This window comes from Rattus norvegicus, chromosome 6 (assembly GCF_021556685.1).
Source record: "Rattus norvegicus strain SHRSP/BbbUtx chromosome 6, alternate assembly SHRSP_T2T, whole genome shotgun sequence".
Classification (NCBI taxonomy): Eukaryota; Metazoa; Chordata; class Mammalia; order Rodentia; family Muridae; genus Rattus; species Rattus norvegicus.
This window is the reverse complement of record NC_141539.1, coordinates 55030759-55046308: the sequence shown is the minus strand read 5'-3', so window position 1 is coordinate 55046308 and position 15550 is coordinate 55030759. Positions and strand designations below refer to the sequence as shown.

The window sequence follows — 15550 nt, the reverse complement described above, 5'->3', positions numbered from 1 at the left end:
TCATCTGAAGATTCTGGTTTTGACGTTATTTCTAATATAGCACCTGGTTCTTTTCCAAGAAGGTTTGTCTTCTTGTTGTTGTTTTGCTTTCTGTCCAAGAAATATTTTAAAAAAGAAAGAAAGGAATCCTTTAATATTTTTAAAGATCGGTTTAGTTTTAAACAAATCTGTAAAACTCTTTTGAATTGTTCAAAGATGAGCATGTCAAAGCCACGGAACAGCACTCAGCTGTTCCTTTCATTTTGAGAGACAGCTTCTGCTTAGACCGGGTTGTATTGTTGAAGCTCACTGTTCACTAAAACTCTCCAAGACTTCGCTCTCGTTCCACTGAATGGAAACAGAAATTATATTCCCAATATAAGGCTCCTACAAGAATCACGCATAAAAGAGCAAACAGTTAATGTTTAGGGTCGGTATCTCCATTATTTATCTCACTGCCTTGGTTGTAGCATGGATCTTGTGATATTAGAGTAGTAAGCATATATAAGGACATTACAGTTTTTGTGTGGAAACAGACATAACAGAGTGGAATGCTCTGATAAGATAGATAAGGAAACATGCCAAAAAAGCCTCCCGCAAGTGAAAACCCTTTATACTTTTCTTCAACCTGTACCCCCGGGGTATATGCAAATTAACAGATTTGCAATGACAGGAAATTTTTGAGTATCAATCTGACCAATAAAACTTATTACCTGTGTATTTTGCATCGACTCATGTTTTGTACGCAGCCAGATACGATGGCTAGCTTTTGTAAGAGAGAAGAAAATCGCATTGGCCAACATCTATGTGTAATAGAAATTGCCTGTGCCTTGGTTCCCAGATTCTACGCATCATGGAGTCCATTTGGGAGGCTGAATCTCTGGACCTGTGCCTTCTGCCTTACGGTTGCATCTCAACTGGTGACAAAATAGGTTTGTAGTTATGTCAGGAGATGAGCAGCACCCCACTCTGATGGTTTTAAAAGGGCATCACTCCCTCACTGAAAGCAGTCCATTACCAGAAAGTTACAGTCATGGGCAAGAGGAAATGTTCCCAGGCTGGAAAGTGGCTCTCAGTTCAATAAGGACATGATGATGGAGGGATACCTGCCTCCCGCCTGGGCCCTCACACAGGAACAGTCTTCCCAAGAACTTGTTCCCTCCCCAGCTCTTTTCCTCCTCTAAACCGAAACTCATTTCTTTGCACATTAAGCTTTTCTCTCGCAAATAATATTTAAAATTAGACAGAAGGAACTGTCACTTCTTTTTAAATTCCAGAATTCACATTACCAAAGCTATTACACACTCCACTCAGGTACTTTTATAGGCATTTAACATTTTAGTTTTAATCACGCTTATTTTTATTCAAGGTTCTGATATGAGAAATGTAGAAAACATTTGGCCTTGTTACCTGTAAAGGAAAAGTTCCAATCTCTGAGCAAGGAAGGCTAAGCTTGGCACATAAATGACTTTATTTGTCACTCCCCCAAAGCAGCCCTTTCCTCTCCTTAGTCAGGGCTATTGAGAGAGTGTCCTTGGCAAGTTCTGGAGCTTTACTGATATTTTCTTCCCTAAAGGCAAGCAAGCAAACAACAACAAAATAGCTCAGACCTGGAAAACAGATCTTTGGCCTAATAAAAACCTTTCTGTTCTTCACTCGGCCAAGACTTAGCAGCATCAGCCACCTCAGAATTCTGTCTCTTCACACAGGGATGATAGAGATTGTGAAGGACGCCACGACGATTGCTCAAATTCAGCAGAGCACGGTGGGTAACACGGGGGCATTCAAAGATGAAGTCCTGAATCACTGGCTCAAGGAAAAATGCCCTATTGAAGAAAAGGTGAGTTCTCCCTTCCTCAGCCCAGACCCACTGCTCCATACAGCTTGTCTTCTGTCGGACAGCGGTGGTTTCTGGTGTAGCAGGCTCTTCTGATGGATGTCCCTGTTGCCCCACATACTGGTTGAGTCTTTGGCTCCTGAGGCTGTCGGGGTTTGTGAGGGTTTTCCCCTAATGACACAGCTTATCTATGAGACAGAGGCCTACTTCTAGACCCGGAAAACGTTAGCTTCAGTTTTGAATACCAGTCAAGCTTTGCATAGAATTTGGTTTTGTGAAATAATCTGTTAGCACTTTTTCTGAACACTTTTGTTGTTTAACCCACAGATTTGGTTACCATATATACGTTCTTTCATTGCCAACCCCCCAAAAAAATTTACAATTTCTACTGTGGCTCTAAATGGGAAGTTACAAATGTTGAAACTGTCTATCTTGCTGAAGGGCATATGCTGGATCCTTCAAAAGCTGTTCAACTAGACTGTCTTGGTGCCATTTAAAGTTCTACCACACAGGAATAGCACCTCACATTTGTATGGCCAGCAGTCTTTGGTGGAGGGAATATAACTAGTAGCCTTTATTACTCTGTTATACATGAAGGCTTGTGAAACCACCCATACACTTAAATGGTTATTAGGAAGGCATAATTGAAGAAATTGCTATGAGTTCTGTACAGTTGCGGGCAAGTGGCTAAAAGAAAGGGTGGGAAATTTTAATAAATGACTGTGGCCCTTTCCTTCTTGGGTCTTCCTCATGATGTGGTGTTTGGATGAGTCCTCACTGAAAATACAAGCAGAATCATGTGACAGTTGGCACTTCCTTGATATAAAACTAAGGACCCAAACTTCTTGCTGTCTGAAATGGCTCCTAGGGCACTGTCCTTGTGGGAGGCCTTGTCGTTGACTTGGCTGCTCTCTGTAGCTGGAAAGCCATCAACATTCACATCCGTTCTCATCAGTTTCAGGCAGCAGTGGAAAGGTTCGTTTACTCCTGTGCAGGCTACTGTGTGGCCACATTTGTTCTTGGGATAGGTGACAGGCACAACGACAACATCATGATCTCAGAGACAGGTGAGTTTGCCCACTATAAAATGAAAATTTTATTGTAGTAAAATACATATAACGCAAGCAGTTCCGTTTTAGTCATTCTTAAGCATTCAGCTAAGGGACACTAAATACATTCACATTATTTTGCACCCATCACCACTGTCCATCTGAAGCACTTGTCCTCTTTAAATGTTGCCTCCCGACTACGTGCTGGCACAGAGTGAGAGGCTAAGCTGGAGCTCAGATTTACAAGTCACTGTGTGTAGGGACACTGGTTACTTTCAACAGACTATACTTCTTGAGAGTTGAGGGATGAAGGAAGAAAAGGCAGGAAATGAGACTAAATGAGAGAAAAATTACAGGAAGAAGTAAAGGGAAAGTGGGACACAGAACCTAAAAGGAGGGGCCAGCAATGTCAAATGTTGCAGAAAACAACTGGAACACATAATAAAGCACATGAGCTATCCCTCATCTGAAACACCTGAGTCCCTAACTCTCTCAGCCACACTGGTTCATGCTACCCTGACAGTGGCCTGTGATGGCCACCATACCATGAGACATTCATGTATGAAATCTGAATCCATTTTTATAGTCTTCCAGGTATTGTAGCCAATGTCCAACACTCAGGAGGCCTAAGGAGAAGGATCACAAGTTCAAAGCTAGCCTGGACTACACAGAAAGACCTTAATACAAAAAACAAATTGTTTTTAAAGAGTAGAGTTCAGGAAAAAGCACCAGAGCTTGAATTACTGAGTCTTTGCAAGAACAGGGTCAACACAAAAGAATGCTATATTTGTGGACTATAGAAATGCTAAAAGACCAAATAAATAAAAACTAATATGACCTTGCTAATGTTAGAAACAGACCTCCAAAGAAATTCAAAATGGTAATTCTATAGCGCTACTTAAAAGTAAAAAGTTAACACCACTCTTTTTTAAAAATTTTTATTAGATATATTTCTTTACATACATTTCAAATGTTATTCCCCTTCCCGGTTTCCTGTCCATAAGCCGCCATTCCGTCCCCTCCCCCTCCCTCATACGGGTATTCCCCCATACATCCCCCTTACTGCCCCCCATATAACCCTGCACTAGGGTCCAACCTTGGCAGGACCAAGGGCTTCCCCTTTCACTGGTGCCCCAACAAGGCTATTCTCTGCTACATATGCAGTTGGAGCCCTGGGTCAGTCCATGTATAGTCTTTTGGTAGTGGTTTAGTCCCTGGAAGCTCTAGTCGGTTGGCATTGTTGTTTTTATGGGGTTGCAAGCTCCTTCAACTCTTTCAATCCTTCCTCTAATTCCCCTAAAGGGGGTCCTGTTCTCAGTTCAGTGTTTTGCTGCTAACATTGACCTCTGTATTGGACATGCTCTGAATGTGTCTCTCAGGAGAGATCTATATCCGGTCCCCTTCAGCATGCATTTTCTAGCTTCATCAATCTTATCAAGTTTTGGTGGCTGTATATATATGGGCCACATGTGGGGCAGACTCTGAATGGCCATTCCTTGAGTCACTGCTCTAAACTGTGCTTCCATATCCCCTCCTATGGATATTTTTGCTCCCCTTTTACGAAGGAGTGGAAACATCTGCATTTTTGGTCATCCTTCTTCTTGAGCTTCCTGTGGTCTGTGGATTGCATCTTGGGTAATTCGAGCTTTTTGGTTAATATCCACTTATCAATGAGTGCATACCAAGTGTGTTTTTCTGTGATTGAGGTTATCACCCCTCTTACCAGACAAAGTACAACATCAGCCTGTCGGTTATATGAAGGGCATAGAGTCTCTTAAGCATGATGGTCACAAATTAGCAAGAGCTCTTATTTACCTGTCTGAGAATTCTTTGCTAGCTTGCTTCTTGCTTATTTTTAATGACATCTTGGTATCATCTAAAGAAAAACATACCTGTTTGCGTTTGAAAGCTTTGTGGCGACAACTTTCAAGCACCTGTTAAGACTGAAAATATCAAAGGCTAATTATAAAAGAGGATAAAATGCTCCCACTCAAAATAGTTCATTTTCAGGTAACTGAAATTTTTCTTCAAAAAAAAAAAAAAAACCAAAATGTTTAAAAACATTTACACCATGTAATGATGCCAGACATTTTCTTCTCTTAAGGAAACCTATTTCACATAGACTTTGGACACATTCTTGGCAATTACAAGAGTTTCCTGGGCATCAATAAAGAGAGAGTACCGTTTGTCCTAACCCCGGACTTCTTGTTTGTGATGGGAACTTCGGGCAAAAAGACAAGTCCACACTTCCAGAAATTCCAGGTATGTCACCCCCATCCTCCTCACCTCCTGCCTGGACAAACCAATCACACTGTAGAAGTCACCTCTCTCTACCCTCATGATATGGCCGCCCTGTTCCTCCTCATCATCTCTGTTCATTCCCACAAGTACATGTGCAAAGTGATGCTTTCAGGAACCTGCTCACTAAAACCAAACAGCAAGTAAAAAAATGCTTCATAAGGGGTGGTCCTGGGGACCACAGACCCCTGAGGGGATGCTGGGTGCTCAGGACAGCTTCAAGGAAGGACAGCCATAGAGGCTGATGTACTTGGTGTGCATTTATCATACTACCAACAGGAGAATCTTGTTCAGACTGACTTTGTTGGTATTAATCCTTTTCTTGTTGTCAGTCTCATGAGCTTGACCGCAGGCTCTACAGTGAGTTCTTCCACTAACCCGAAAACAAGCCCCTACAAGGCATGGTTAGAGTCAAACACACAATGAGAGCATCTTCTACTCACAAATGTGATAGCTGTGAATGAACACAATTCAGAAAAGTTGTAACCCATTTTATAACAATAGAGACACAAGACAGAAACCAAGAGTGACCTTTGCCTTGCTGGGCCTGTCTCCACATAGCCACCTTTCTTAGTGTGCCTTCAATGTGGTTTGATTTGTACTCCACATCTTAGGGCGAAGGCTTTTCCTTTAAATCCAGCATGAACTTGGGAAGGGACATGAGCCTGGAACTGCAGGGAAACAGCTATTCCCGTGTGCTGTTTTGTAACTTGTGTTTTTGATCTACTGTCTGGCTGTGGTAACGACGTGACTCACACTCTCTGGTCAGATGGTTTTAGGAGTTTGGGTATGTGCTCTTCTGCATACACTTACTTGGGTTTCAGGCGATTTCCAAAAACTGGACACATTTCAGGGGAAAGTAGAAGGATTTCACTACTTAAAGAAGAGAAAGCCCTCAGTTTCACTCTCTAGAAAGTGGGGGTGATCTGACTAGCTTCAACAGCAAACAGTGGCTCAGAGTGTTAGACAAGTGCGTGGAATCCTGCCTTAGACAGGGCTCTCTTCTTTCCTATAGATGCATGATCTCTTCCTTCTGCCAATGAGTGAAACTCCCTAGCAGTCCGTCCCTCTGTCCAGCGGCTGTGATGTCCTTATGGACTCACAGAGTTCATGTCACTCCACCAAACCCCAGAAGCTCTCCCCGTTAGCTTTCTTTGTTGCTTCTACAGGGGATTTTCAGTTTAAAAACGTTTGTGATGAAAAGATCTTTATAATGAGGAAGCTAGAAGAGGATCCCCGCCCCACCCAGCAACATCAACTCAGAGCAACGCATGTGGGGAGCTTCTCACACTCTGTAACATCTCTCCAACCTTTGTGACCAAGCTTGTTTCTCAAGCAATTAAACCTCCTTCAGTCACGTGACATCTACATAGCATGCACCACCCAAAACACACTCCTGTGGCTTGTGTTGTACTTTACACACTTGTATTACCTACATACTAACCATGGCACAGGGATCCAAGGGGTGGCCTTTGAAGCAGACAGACCTAAGTACGCTTCAAGGCTATGTCCACGATGGCAGTTACTTAGCCTTCCAGAACTCTCCTCATCTGTAAAAAAGGAACATGACCTCCTTACCGTTTTTCCAGGTACTATTGATCTAGTTAGTACTATCAACAGAAAGCTTTTATTTAGCTCACGGTTCTGAAGGTTCCAAACCGTGACCATTAGCCCCAGGACTCTAGACCAGTGGCTCTCAACCTACAGGTTGTGACCCCTTTCACAGGAGTTGCATGTCAGATATCCCGCATATCGGATATTTACATTATAATCCATAACAGTAGCAAAATTGCAGTCATGAAATAGCAATGAAAATGATTTTATTGCTGGGGGTCACCAAGAAGGTGTAGACCCACTGCTCTAGGCCTAGAGAGAGCACTGTGGCTATAGCAACGGAGGAGCACGTGTCAGAGCGAGATGCTCAGCGTCATTGCAATGAAAAGTGCGGAGTGATCAGCTCATCAGGGCCACAACAGAGACTCTGTCATCATAGGTTTAGACATCAGGCAAGTCCTCCAAGTTTGGAAATGTGTAAGAAACAATGTTTAAGACGTGGAGTCTCAGACAATATACAAACCATGACAAAGAAGCCTGTCATGGTAAAAGAGAGAGCTGAATCCCACCTCTACCTGTCCTCACACCATCTCATCCCCCACCCCAAATCCGTTCATCCTCTGCACACAAGAGGAAGCTGGCCACTAAAGCAGGAAATTATTCACACGCAGCATTTCCAAAGTTTGACAAAGATGGGCAGCTGACCTTCGTCATTTAACACCGGACTTGGGCAAATTTTCCTTTGCCTTTTCTTTCATTTCTTACCTCTTTTTTCTTCTTTCTTTCTCTCTCTTTCTTCCTTCCTCTCTTTCTTCATATTGCTAATTCAGAAGTGTATGTATCTTTATTTTATTCTTGTTAATGGAAAGGTTCTTCTATCCCAGGGACTGCATACATACATTTTCTCAGCAATGTCTTGGAGTCTGGTGTAATAAGGTCATTTCCTAGTTGGAAATGTACACATTTGCCCTTTGAACTAAAAGTCCCTCTGCTAGTTTTGACCTCACGGTGTTAATTAATTTGTGTCACATGAATAAACTATTGGGAAGAGTAGAGAAAGGCTGACCTGACTTTTGTCCATATACAAATATCTTCTCCATATACAATACAAACATGGGAGGCCATGGACTGGGGTAGCAAAGGGGAAACCAAAAGAGGAAAGCTGTGCTTTGTCTCACAGTCCCCTGTCCAAGACAACTGGCCTAGCCTGGGGTCATATCCATCAGTGACTTCTAGAGTAGGGGGAAACATTAGAATTTGTGATTAGGCAGAGGCAGAGACAGGAAACTGAAGCTCACCATTTGAATCTATGAACATCTGCAGCCTTCAGGGCAGCCTCCCACAGGCAGAGGTTAAATGAATTTAATGATGTCAATTTCCATATCTCTTTGACGGAGAATATTTTTTAAACAAGGTAAACTGTTTTTTAACACATTGGTGACTTGTTACGTATTAACAGCAGTCACAGGGCTAGAAGCACAGTCACAGGGCTAGAAGCACAATGTGGCTCTGAGGAGCAGCGGGTGTTCCCTTGATCCTTAAATGTTATGTTGTTACAGTTGCTGAATAATGATCCAGAGAGATTATGTATGAATAAATGCCTAGGCCATAAGCTAGGCTTGTTCCCCGAGTAGTTCGTAACTCAATTATCCCCATATATATTCGTCTATGTCTGCCATATGGCGGTCACCTCTCCCCAGTTTCATACATTCAACTTCTCCCGAGTCTGAATGGCAGTTCCCTGTGCCCAACTCTTTCCCAGCATTCCTTTCTCTTGCTCTCCCCACCGGATGTCCCACCTTCCCATCCTGCCTCAGCTTATTAGCCGTCAGATTTTGATTGGCAGGCGATCCTTCCACACAGTACACAGGAGATTATCCCTCCATGTGGCGGTCGGTTCTCTCCTTCCATCTTCATGTGGGTTTGGAGATCGAACTCAGGTTGGCACGCTTGCAGGGTCAGCACCTCACGCCCTCAGCCATCTCCCCAGCATCCCTTTCATCTTTTAGGGGCTGCAACTAAGACAAAAACACATCAGTGGTTCCACTGCAGAAGGTATTTTGAGTACAAGCAAATATGAAATAGAGCTGAAGTTTATTAATGATATTTTAGTATAGATTTTAAGCACGGATGTTAAAAAGAAAGGTGCTATAGAGAAAGTAAGATATGTGGGCCTCTCTAAGAGCTGACCTTCACTATATCAATGTAGATAGATAGATGATAGATAGATAGATAGATAGATAGATAGATAGATAGATAGATAGATAGATTTATGAATGATCTGTGATTCTTGAAGCGCATGCATTCTAAGGGACCTGAGATCATGTGGTGGCTCCTTGTTGTGTGTGACAATACATAAAGTTAAAGTCTAGATCGTGGGATACAGGAAAGTAGGACATCGTCACTGGAAACACAGTCAACAGTGTTGTTTAAGATTCCCAGAAAACGTTGAGGTAGCAATGAGGCTAAATCCAATATTATACACTACATCTCCAACCTGGTTCTCTGCTCTTTTTTCTTTAAAACATAAAATGTCTACATATGAAAGGAATGCTGCCTGTAAGCCAGTAACCTCCACAGCAAATGTTAGGTATTCTGCAGTTCTTGCTTCTTATCTAAGAAGAGGCTTCAATCAGATGCTCGGATGAGAAGTCCCTCTTTGTCTCCATGTCCCTGTAATTTACTTTCTTTCTATCCTGTCTCAATAGCACTATCGTTTAAATTTCAGTGACTAGCTATAAACATATATAACACATACATTTATTTAAATCAAGGCCAAATGAAATTGGATTTCTATTTACTAAGAATAGTATCTGCTTTTTTTCCTAAGCAGTATTTTTTTTATTAAAACATAAAAAGCACCCGTTTTGGTTTATTTGTTTTGCTTTGTGAAACAAAGTTTCACTATATAGACCAGCCTGTCCTCATATCACAGAGATAAGCCAGCCTCTGCCTCCCAAGCACTAGACTAAAGTCATGCGATTTTCTTTCAAATGTCAGATATGTAAACCTTGTCGTCTCACCTTCCAGAGACAATTCTGCCAGCATTGCAAGGCTTCTCCATGATTCACATTTATCTTTTCAAAAGTTGTAGAGAGTCAGAATTTGCTTTAGAACTTAAAAGTAGACATGAATGGTTGGAGCCAAAGAGGAATGGCTTTGAGGTCAGCCTGGACTACATGGACTGTATACTATGACCCTAAGATCCTGTGCATATGTGTGCATTCGTGTGGTCCCTCCTTACTGCAAATGGTGAACTGAGGATGGCTTCCTACCTTCTATGTGCCACACGCACGTTCATCCCTTTGATTGCCATCCCAGTGGTCTGCAAGGCCCATGCTGTGCCCCCTCAGCCCCTGCAGCCTCACCCACAGCAGTCCCACGCTCCACTGTAATTTCTTCTATGTCTTCCACCACCCCATGCTGTCTCACTGCCTGGGCTTACCACTAAGAAGACCTGCCCCCCCCCCCTCTAGGTCTCAGCATAAACGAGGTACCTCAGAGCAACTTCTAGCCCAGGTCTTCCTGCCCGCCTGGTCTCCTGCTTTGCATCTACCATGTTCATAGCTATTCATCCTGAGTGACTCTCCCTTTACAAATGTCACCGGGGCTGCATGTGTCCCGTCTCTGTCATGTGCGCCTGTGATACAGGAAGCACTTGGAAGATGTTTGCTTAGAAAGGGCAGGAGGTGAAAGAGCAAATCCTTCAAAGGGTCAAACTGACTCTCCCCCAGGGAGCCCTGATTCCCAGCCGTGCATTGTGCTCTGTGGTTGCATGAGCTACTGACTCGGGCACACGACGACAACCACCATCAAACCAAACCACCTAGAAAGCTTTATTTACTACACAAATAGCTTGCCCATGCAAGGAATGACAAGCAAATCTTATGAGGAAATCTACTGTTTCATTAGTAATATGAATAGGGGATATTGTGTGTTACCTACCGTGTTCTGTGAAGAATTTTTTGCTGAAATGAATAGTGTGTATGTGAAGCAAAGCAGCCATCTATACCCAGAGAACAGAATGTGGGACACATTCCTACAGGACATGTTCAATCCAAGTTTATTTCATGGATCATGAGCAATTTAATCTCCCATGACCAGATCTTTGTAAAGGAAGATGGTCTTTGCTCTCTGCGGGCACTGAGCAAATGTGTCAGCCCATGCTGGTCATCTACAGAGACAAATAGTATTCGTTGGTGAAGAAGAGACAATTTAAGGAGTGTCCTCAAAGCCACTTGCCCCTAGATGTCACTGTTAAGAAGCATTTCCTAGGAAGCCCGGGGCTGGTTACTTCATTCTACACGGTTGACATTACCTTGACAGTCTTACCAGTTTGCCCTGTTCCCCATAGCTGTTATCTTGTCCCCATATCAGAACCCACCAGGTCTTCAGCCTACAGGTCCAAGTGCATGTCCAAGGACAGAGGCTTGACTCAGAAAATTGCCAAGAACCTGGAGCTCCTTGACTGAAGTACACGCCTGCAGTGGTCAGGCTGAAGCCCTGGCTCCTGGGTTGTTCTAACTGCTTCTGCCCCAGCCTGTCCGCGAGGCACCTGCCTCAGCCTCCATCTAGGAGTAGAATGCTGACTTCCTCTTGCTTTGATTCACTGAAACACAACTGTCCTCCCTAAGCCCAGCCACAGCATAATGGGAACCTTATCATCTGACAATCTTCTGTAGTCACCTTACTAGTCACCTTACTATTATTCCCTCTTGAGCTTCCTTTCCTGTCTGTGGGGTGGAGGTTCATGCCTGTGTTTGTCTGTTACCTGCTGGCTGCACTTCCCAGCCTCCCGGTCCATCCCTGTTATCATCAAGCTGTGTTCACCACATGTGAGACAGGACACTGGCACAGGGCCGGGACAAAAGCTCCAGTATTGTTCTTGAAGAGGCTAAGAGGTCCGCCCACTCCAATCCTCTCCAGATGTAACTATTCTCCAATTCCTTGTCATTTTAAAGCAGTGAGTCTTGCCCGAGCTCTACCTTGTGTTCTGTACAGAAGGCTTTCAGCCATCTAGCATGGGCAGGTTATCCGCAGTGTGTTGAACACCACACCGGGCACTGATGACCCAAAGCGAAGGCACAGCAGCCTCGGAAGTCAGACTGGCACCGTGCCGTGCCAGCGAATGCTTTGTGTAGAGTGTACAGAGAGTGAATTGCGGAGAGAATAATTAATCCTGCCAGGAAGACAGGAGAGGGCTATTCCTAGAAGGGAGCCTTTGGGGATGAATTTAATTTCATCTTACTGATAGATGCAGGGAGAGGAAGGAACAGCCAAGCAGGAAGAAAAAAAAAAAAAAACGCCATGAGCAAGAACTTAGGTTGGCAACGTACAGGCAATAAGTATTCAGGAACACAAAGTACAACTGCTCAGTCTGGGTGTGACCCGGGTCTCTGTGGAGTCTTCTCTTGGAATCTGAGTTGGGAAGGAAAATGCACATCGATCGAAACAGGGCCCCGGCTGGGTAGGGAGGGAGGGAGCAGAGCAAAGGAAAGTCATTTGGAACACAATTGGTTAAGCACAAATTACCCTAATTAATGACTAATTAGGTCAAGTAGGAGATGACAAGTGTACCTATCCTGGGATTTTTCACTCTGGCCAGTTAACAAGGGTGAGGTTCAGCCTCCTCCATCCCAGCATGAAGACTGAGTATTCCTCATCTCTCCACGTTACCCCTAAGTCACATACAAAAGAGTAAGAGTTTGAACATGTTGATAAGGTGTTTCCCTCAGGAAAAGACTCTCATGGGGTTTCAGATTCTTGGGAATTGGTTTATCTGGAACAGATACAAATCTAGGCTTGGAGGCATGGCATTAGGACACCAGTAAAGTCATTTATGGACTAATCCACCAGCATGAAATGCTATTCGACATCCAAGATGTTAGAGCCCTGGTCATTTTAAACACCACTCAGCATGTCAACCAAGGCATCCTTTCGATGTTTAGCTCCTTTTAAAGGATTGCTGTGTCTACTTTACAATACTACTTTACAATACTACAAGGTGTGTGTTTCATTCTCTTCCAAGCGTGCTCTCCACAACATCCTTCTTGGGAAATTCCATTGGTCTCAGTTTCTATAAAAGCACTGCTTCTCATAAATGAGGTTTGATTTTGTTTTTAACTTCTCAAAGTTGGATGGTGATATGAATTAGACAGTTCCTTTGGCTAGAAATATAGTTGAAGATCATGGTTTGTAAATATGAAAAATCTGTAGGTTATTTATTTCAGTGGCCTATTATGAATATTTCCCTTCCTTTTTTCTTCTACCTTTAAGTTACATTAATTTTTCTTTTATATATCCAAATAGATCACTTCAAATCTTTTTGGTACAAAGCTGGAAGATACACACGGTGGTCGGGAGGGAGACACACACAGAAAGAAACAGAGATAGAGATATACACACAAAGACCATTCTTAATACAGATTTAAAGAAAACAATTTAAATATAGCCTTTGTATTCCTAATGAATTTTTATCTAAATATTTGAGAGACAATGGTATATCCCTTCCCATGGCAAACAGCTAGTTTGTGACTCATGTTCAAGTCCATAAATATGAAACTACTAATTCCACCTCAATAAGTGAATAGCCAAGGATCAGACACTCTACGTGCTCAGACTTACCACAGTTTCTTCCTGCACTGTTAAGTCTATGAATCAACCCTTTCTGGTTTGTTAAGATAAATACTAAGAATGTTGGCTGGCCAATACATTGATTTTTATTTAAAATACATTTACTGCATGCCTTGGAGTAGACTATTGTTTTCTCTACTGTCCCTTAGGCAGACAGAGGCTTTTGAGGTTTTTTTTTTTTTTTTGTTCAGTGATGAATATTTGACAGTTTTTCTCTCCTGCCCCTCAGCCTCAGAATCTCTCCCTGGAGTTTCTGTTTCATGGTCCTGATGTCATTTCTTTACTTGACTGAAAATGCACAGTTGATCTCTAGGGAGAATGGAGGGCTTCAGTTGTTAGAAAAAGTATCCCTATGACCTTGAACACTCTAGACCTGCTCTTCAGCGGTTAAGAATTAGTTGATGGCATGGGTCAGATTAGTTGGTTCAGTGACTGGGATGGTTAATAAATCAAGGCAAGGTTTGGATCCTGAAATGGTAATGAATTCCTTTGTTTCTAAGACATGCGGAGGTGGTAGCCTATAAAAACATTTCTTTCTTTCGGGGCGTAGATGCTACAATTAAGGAATTTAGACAGCAATGAAATTAGGAGCAGATGCACTACGCAGGCTCAGCCTGTTTATTACCTACTAATGAAGAGCGTGCCAGCTAATGTCCTCATTGGTAATGGAATGTTTTCCACATTAAGCAGCACATGAAACCAAGTCCCCCAAATCAGACTTTCTTCTTTACTCAGTAGCACACAGCCTCTCCCAGGCAGTTGAGAAGAACAGTGTTTGAACTATGGAAGAAAAAAAAAAATCACTTTCAACAGGCAGTAACTTCTGTGTTCTGGGTTTTCCCCTGAGCTCCCCAGCCACATCCTTTTAGCCACTCAAACCACAGTCCTCTGAGCTGAAGCAATGTGACCAGGACATGCTCACAAGCCTTGTCACTGAGTATAAAGGACAGAAATGAAACTTCTGGGGCTTGAGTTGGTGGAGTAGTACCCAACCATGAGTCCCCCAAAGAAAAGAAGCATCTGTAGATGCCCAGAGTGCAACATGCAATGTACCCTTCCTCGTGAGCCAGTGCAAAGACAGTCCTTTCCATACGGGTTGTAAAAAAGTACTCAGCCACTCCCACTCCCTTCACCTGCTAAAGGAATCATTTTGGTGGACAGTCTGCATAAGAAACCAACGCATTTAGCATTGGGAAGTGTGTGCAATGAGGCAATTCTTTGTAGTATTTCATAATGAAAATCAACTCGTTACATAGCACTTATTTCTCACCACAGCCATATGAAATGGGTGTTCCCGTTGTACTCATCCTACAGATGAAAACACTGAGGCCCAAAGGAGCCCAAATGACCTCCCTGATTGTCACTAAGAAAGCCAAATACTTTGAGTTCATTCAACTAGATGTGAAGCCGCTGTTAGCTGCTGTTCCGCCCCACCTTCAACAGAGGACAATGATGTCTGCACTCGAGTTTTAAGCCTTACGCAGTCAGTCCAGAACCTGGACCTTCTGTGTGCCAAATGTGGAACATACAGTTAAGTTTAGGGAAGACGTCTCTTTCTCATAGAAGAGCCTGCACATCAAAGTCAGCACTCATCCAACAAGCTAAAACCAACAAAACCCAGCCACACAGCCAGGAACGAAGTTTACTAATACAGTGCTCACTGGGCATGCTTAAGGTTCTGAATTCCCTCCTCAGTGTCCTCCAGATGATAGCTCATCGAGGTGGGGTGGCCTTCAAGGAACCGGGGAAAGCTGTTCCTTTCTCATTTGTATCTCTTTGGGCACAGGAATAGGTGCATCTACTCACCATCACCTGAAAGTATTTATTTACCTATGGATTAGGGTGACAGCAACTTTGTCTGGGCTTCATTTACCTCCTTGAAATTTTTTCCATTAAAAAGGAGATTGACCCCACAGTGGGCTCCCACAGCAGGAGATTTTGCCTGGAGCCTATAGTGTATAGAAGAACGGAAAAAATAATTAAAAATCAAAACGTACTCCTGGTTCCAAACTGAAAGACGTCCCCCTAAGTCTGTGTGAAAAGCACAGGAGTTGGCAAATTAATGAGTCTGTGGCCTGAGGTGAAGTCTGCACTTAGCTTCTGTAATTACCAAGAAACTCAAGATGCCTTGGTGGGTTGGATAAGCAAAGAAAATGATTTCCGGGTATCAGAGGCATCACTTGGCCTGCAAGAGCACTGA

At 43.1% G+C, this 15550-nt stretch overlaps 2 protein-coding genes across 9 annotated transcripts in view; one reads left to right on the top strand and one right to left on the bottom strand.

Annotated features, from left to right (window-relative positions):
* LOC120103521 (uncharacterized) overlaps positions 1 to 8488 on the bottom strand; it is a 28498-nt gene extending 20010 nt beyond the window's left edge. The window contains exons 1-5 of one of the 5 annotated variants that reach the window (XR_015622320.1): positions 8016 to 8462; positions 7483 to 7538; positions 6608 to 6713; positions 4758 to 4808; positions 1290 to 2896 (exon numbers count right to left, since the gene is read on the bottom strand). Coding sequence is in view for 2 of the 5 variants with exons in the window: in XM_087554938.1 (XP_087411064.1) it covers positions 4758 to 4808; positions 6608 to 6713; positions 7483 to 7534 (209 nt within the window). In the remaining 3 variants the exon portion in view is untranslated. Of the gene's footprint in view, positions 1 to 1289; positions 2897 to 4757; positions 4809 to 6607; positions 6714 to 7482 lie in introns of those variants that run through there. The other 4 variants (XR_015622321.1, XR_015622319.1, XM_087554938.1 and 1 more) reach the window with 4 other exon arrangements.
* The window catches only part of Pik3cg (phosphatidylinositol-4,5-bisphosphate 3-kinase, catalytic subunit gamma), a 35246-nt gene that overhangs the window by 12199 nt on the left and 7497 nt on the right, over positions 1 to 15550 (top strand). For all 4 annotated transcript variants that reach the window (XM_087552624.1, XM_087552626.1, XM_087552625.1 and 1 more), the window contains 4 exon segments: positions 821 to 911; positions 1689 to 1819; positions 2772 to 2883; positions 4970 to 5127. In XM_087552624.1, the coding sequence (XP_087408750.1) occupies positions 821 to 911; positions 1689 to 1819; positions 2772 to 2883; positions 4970 to 5127 (492 nt within the window).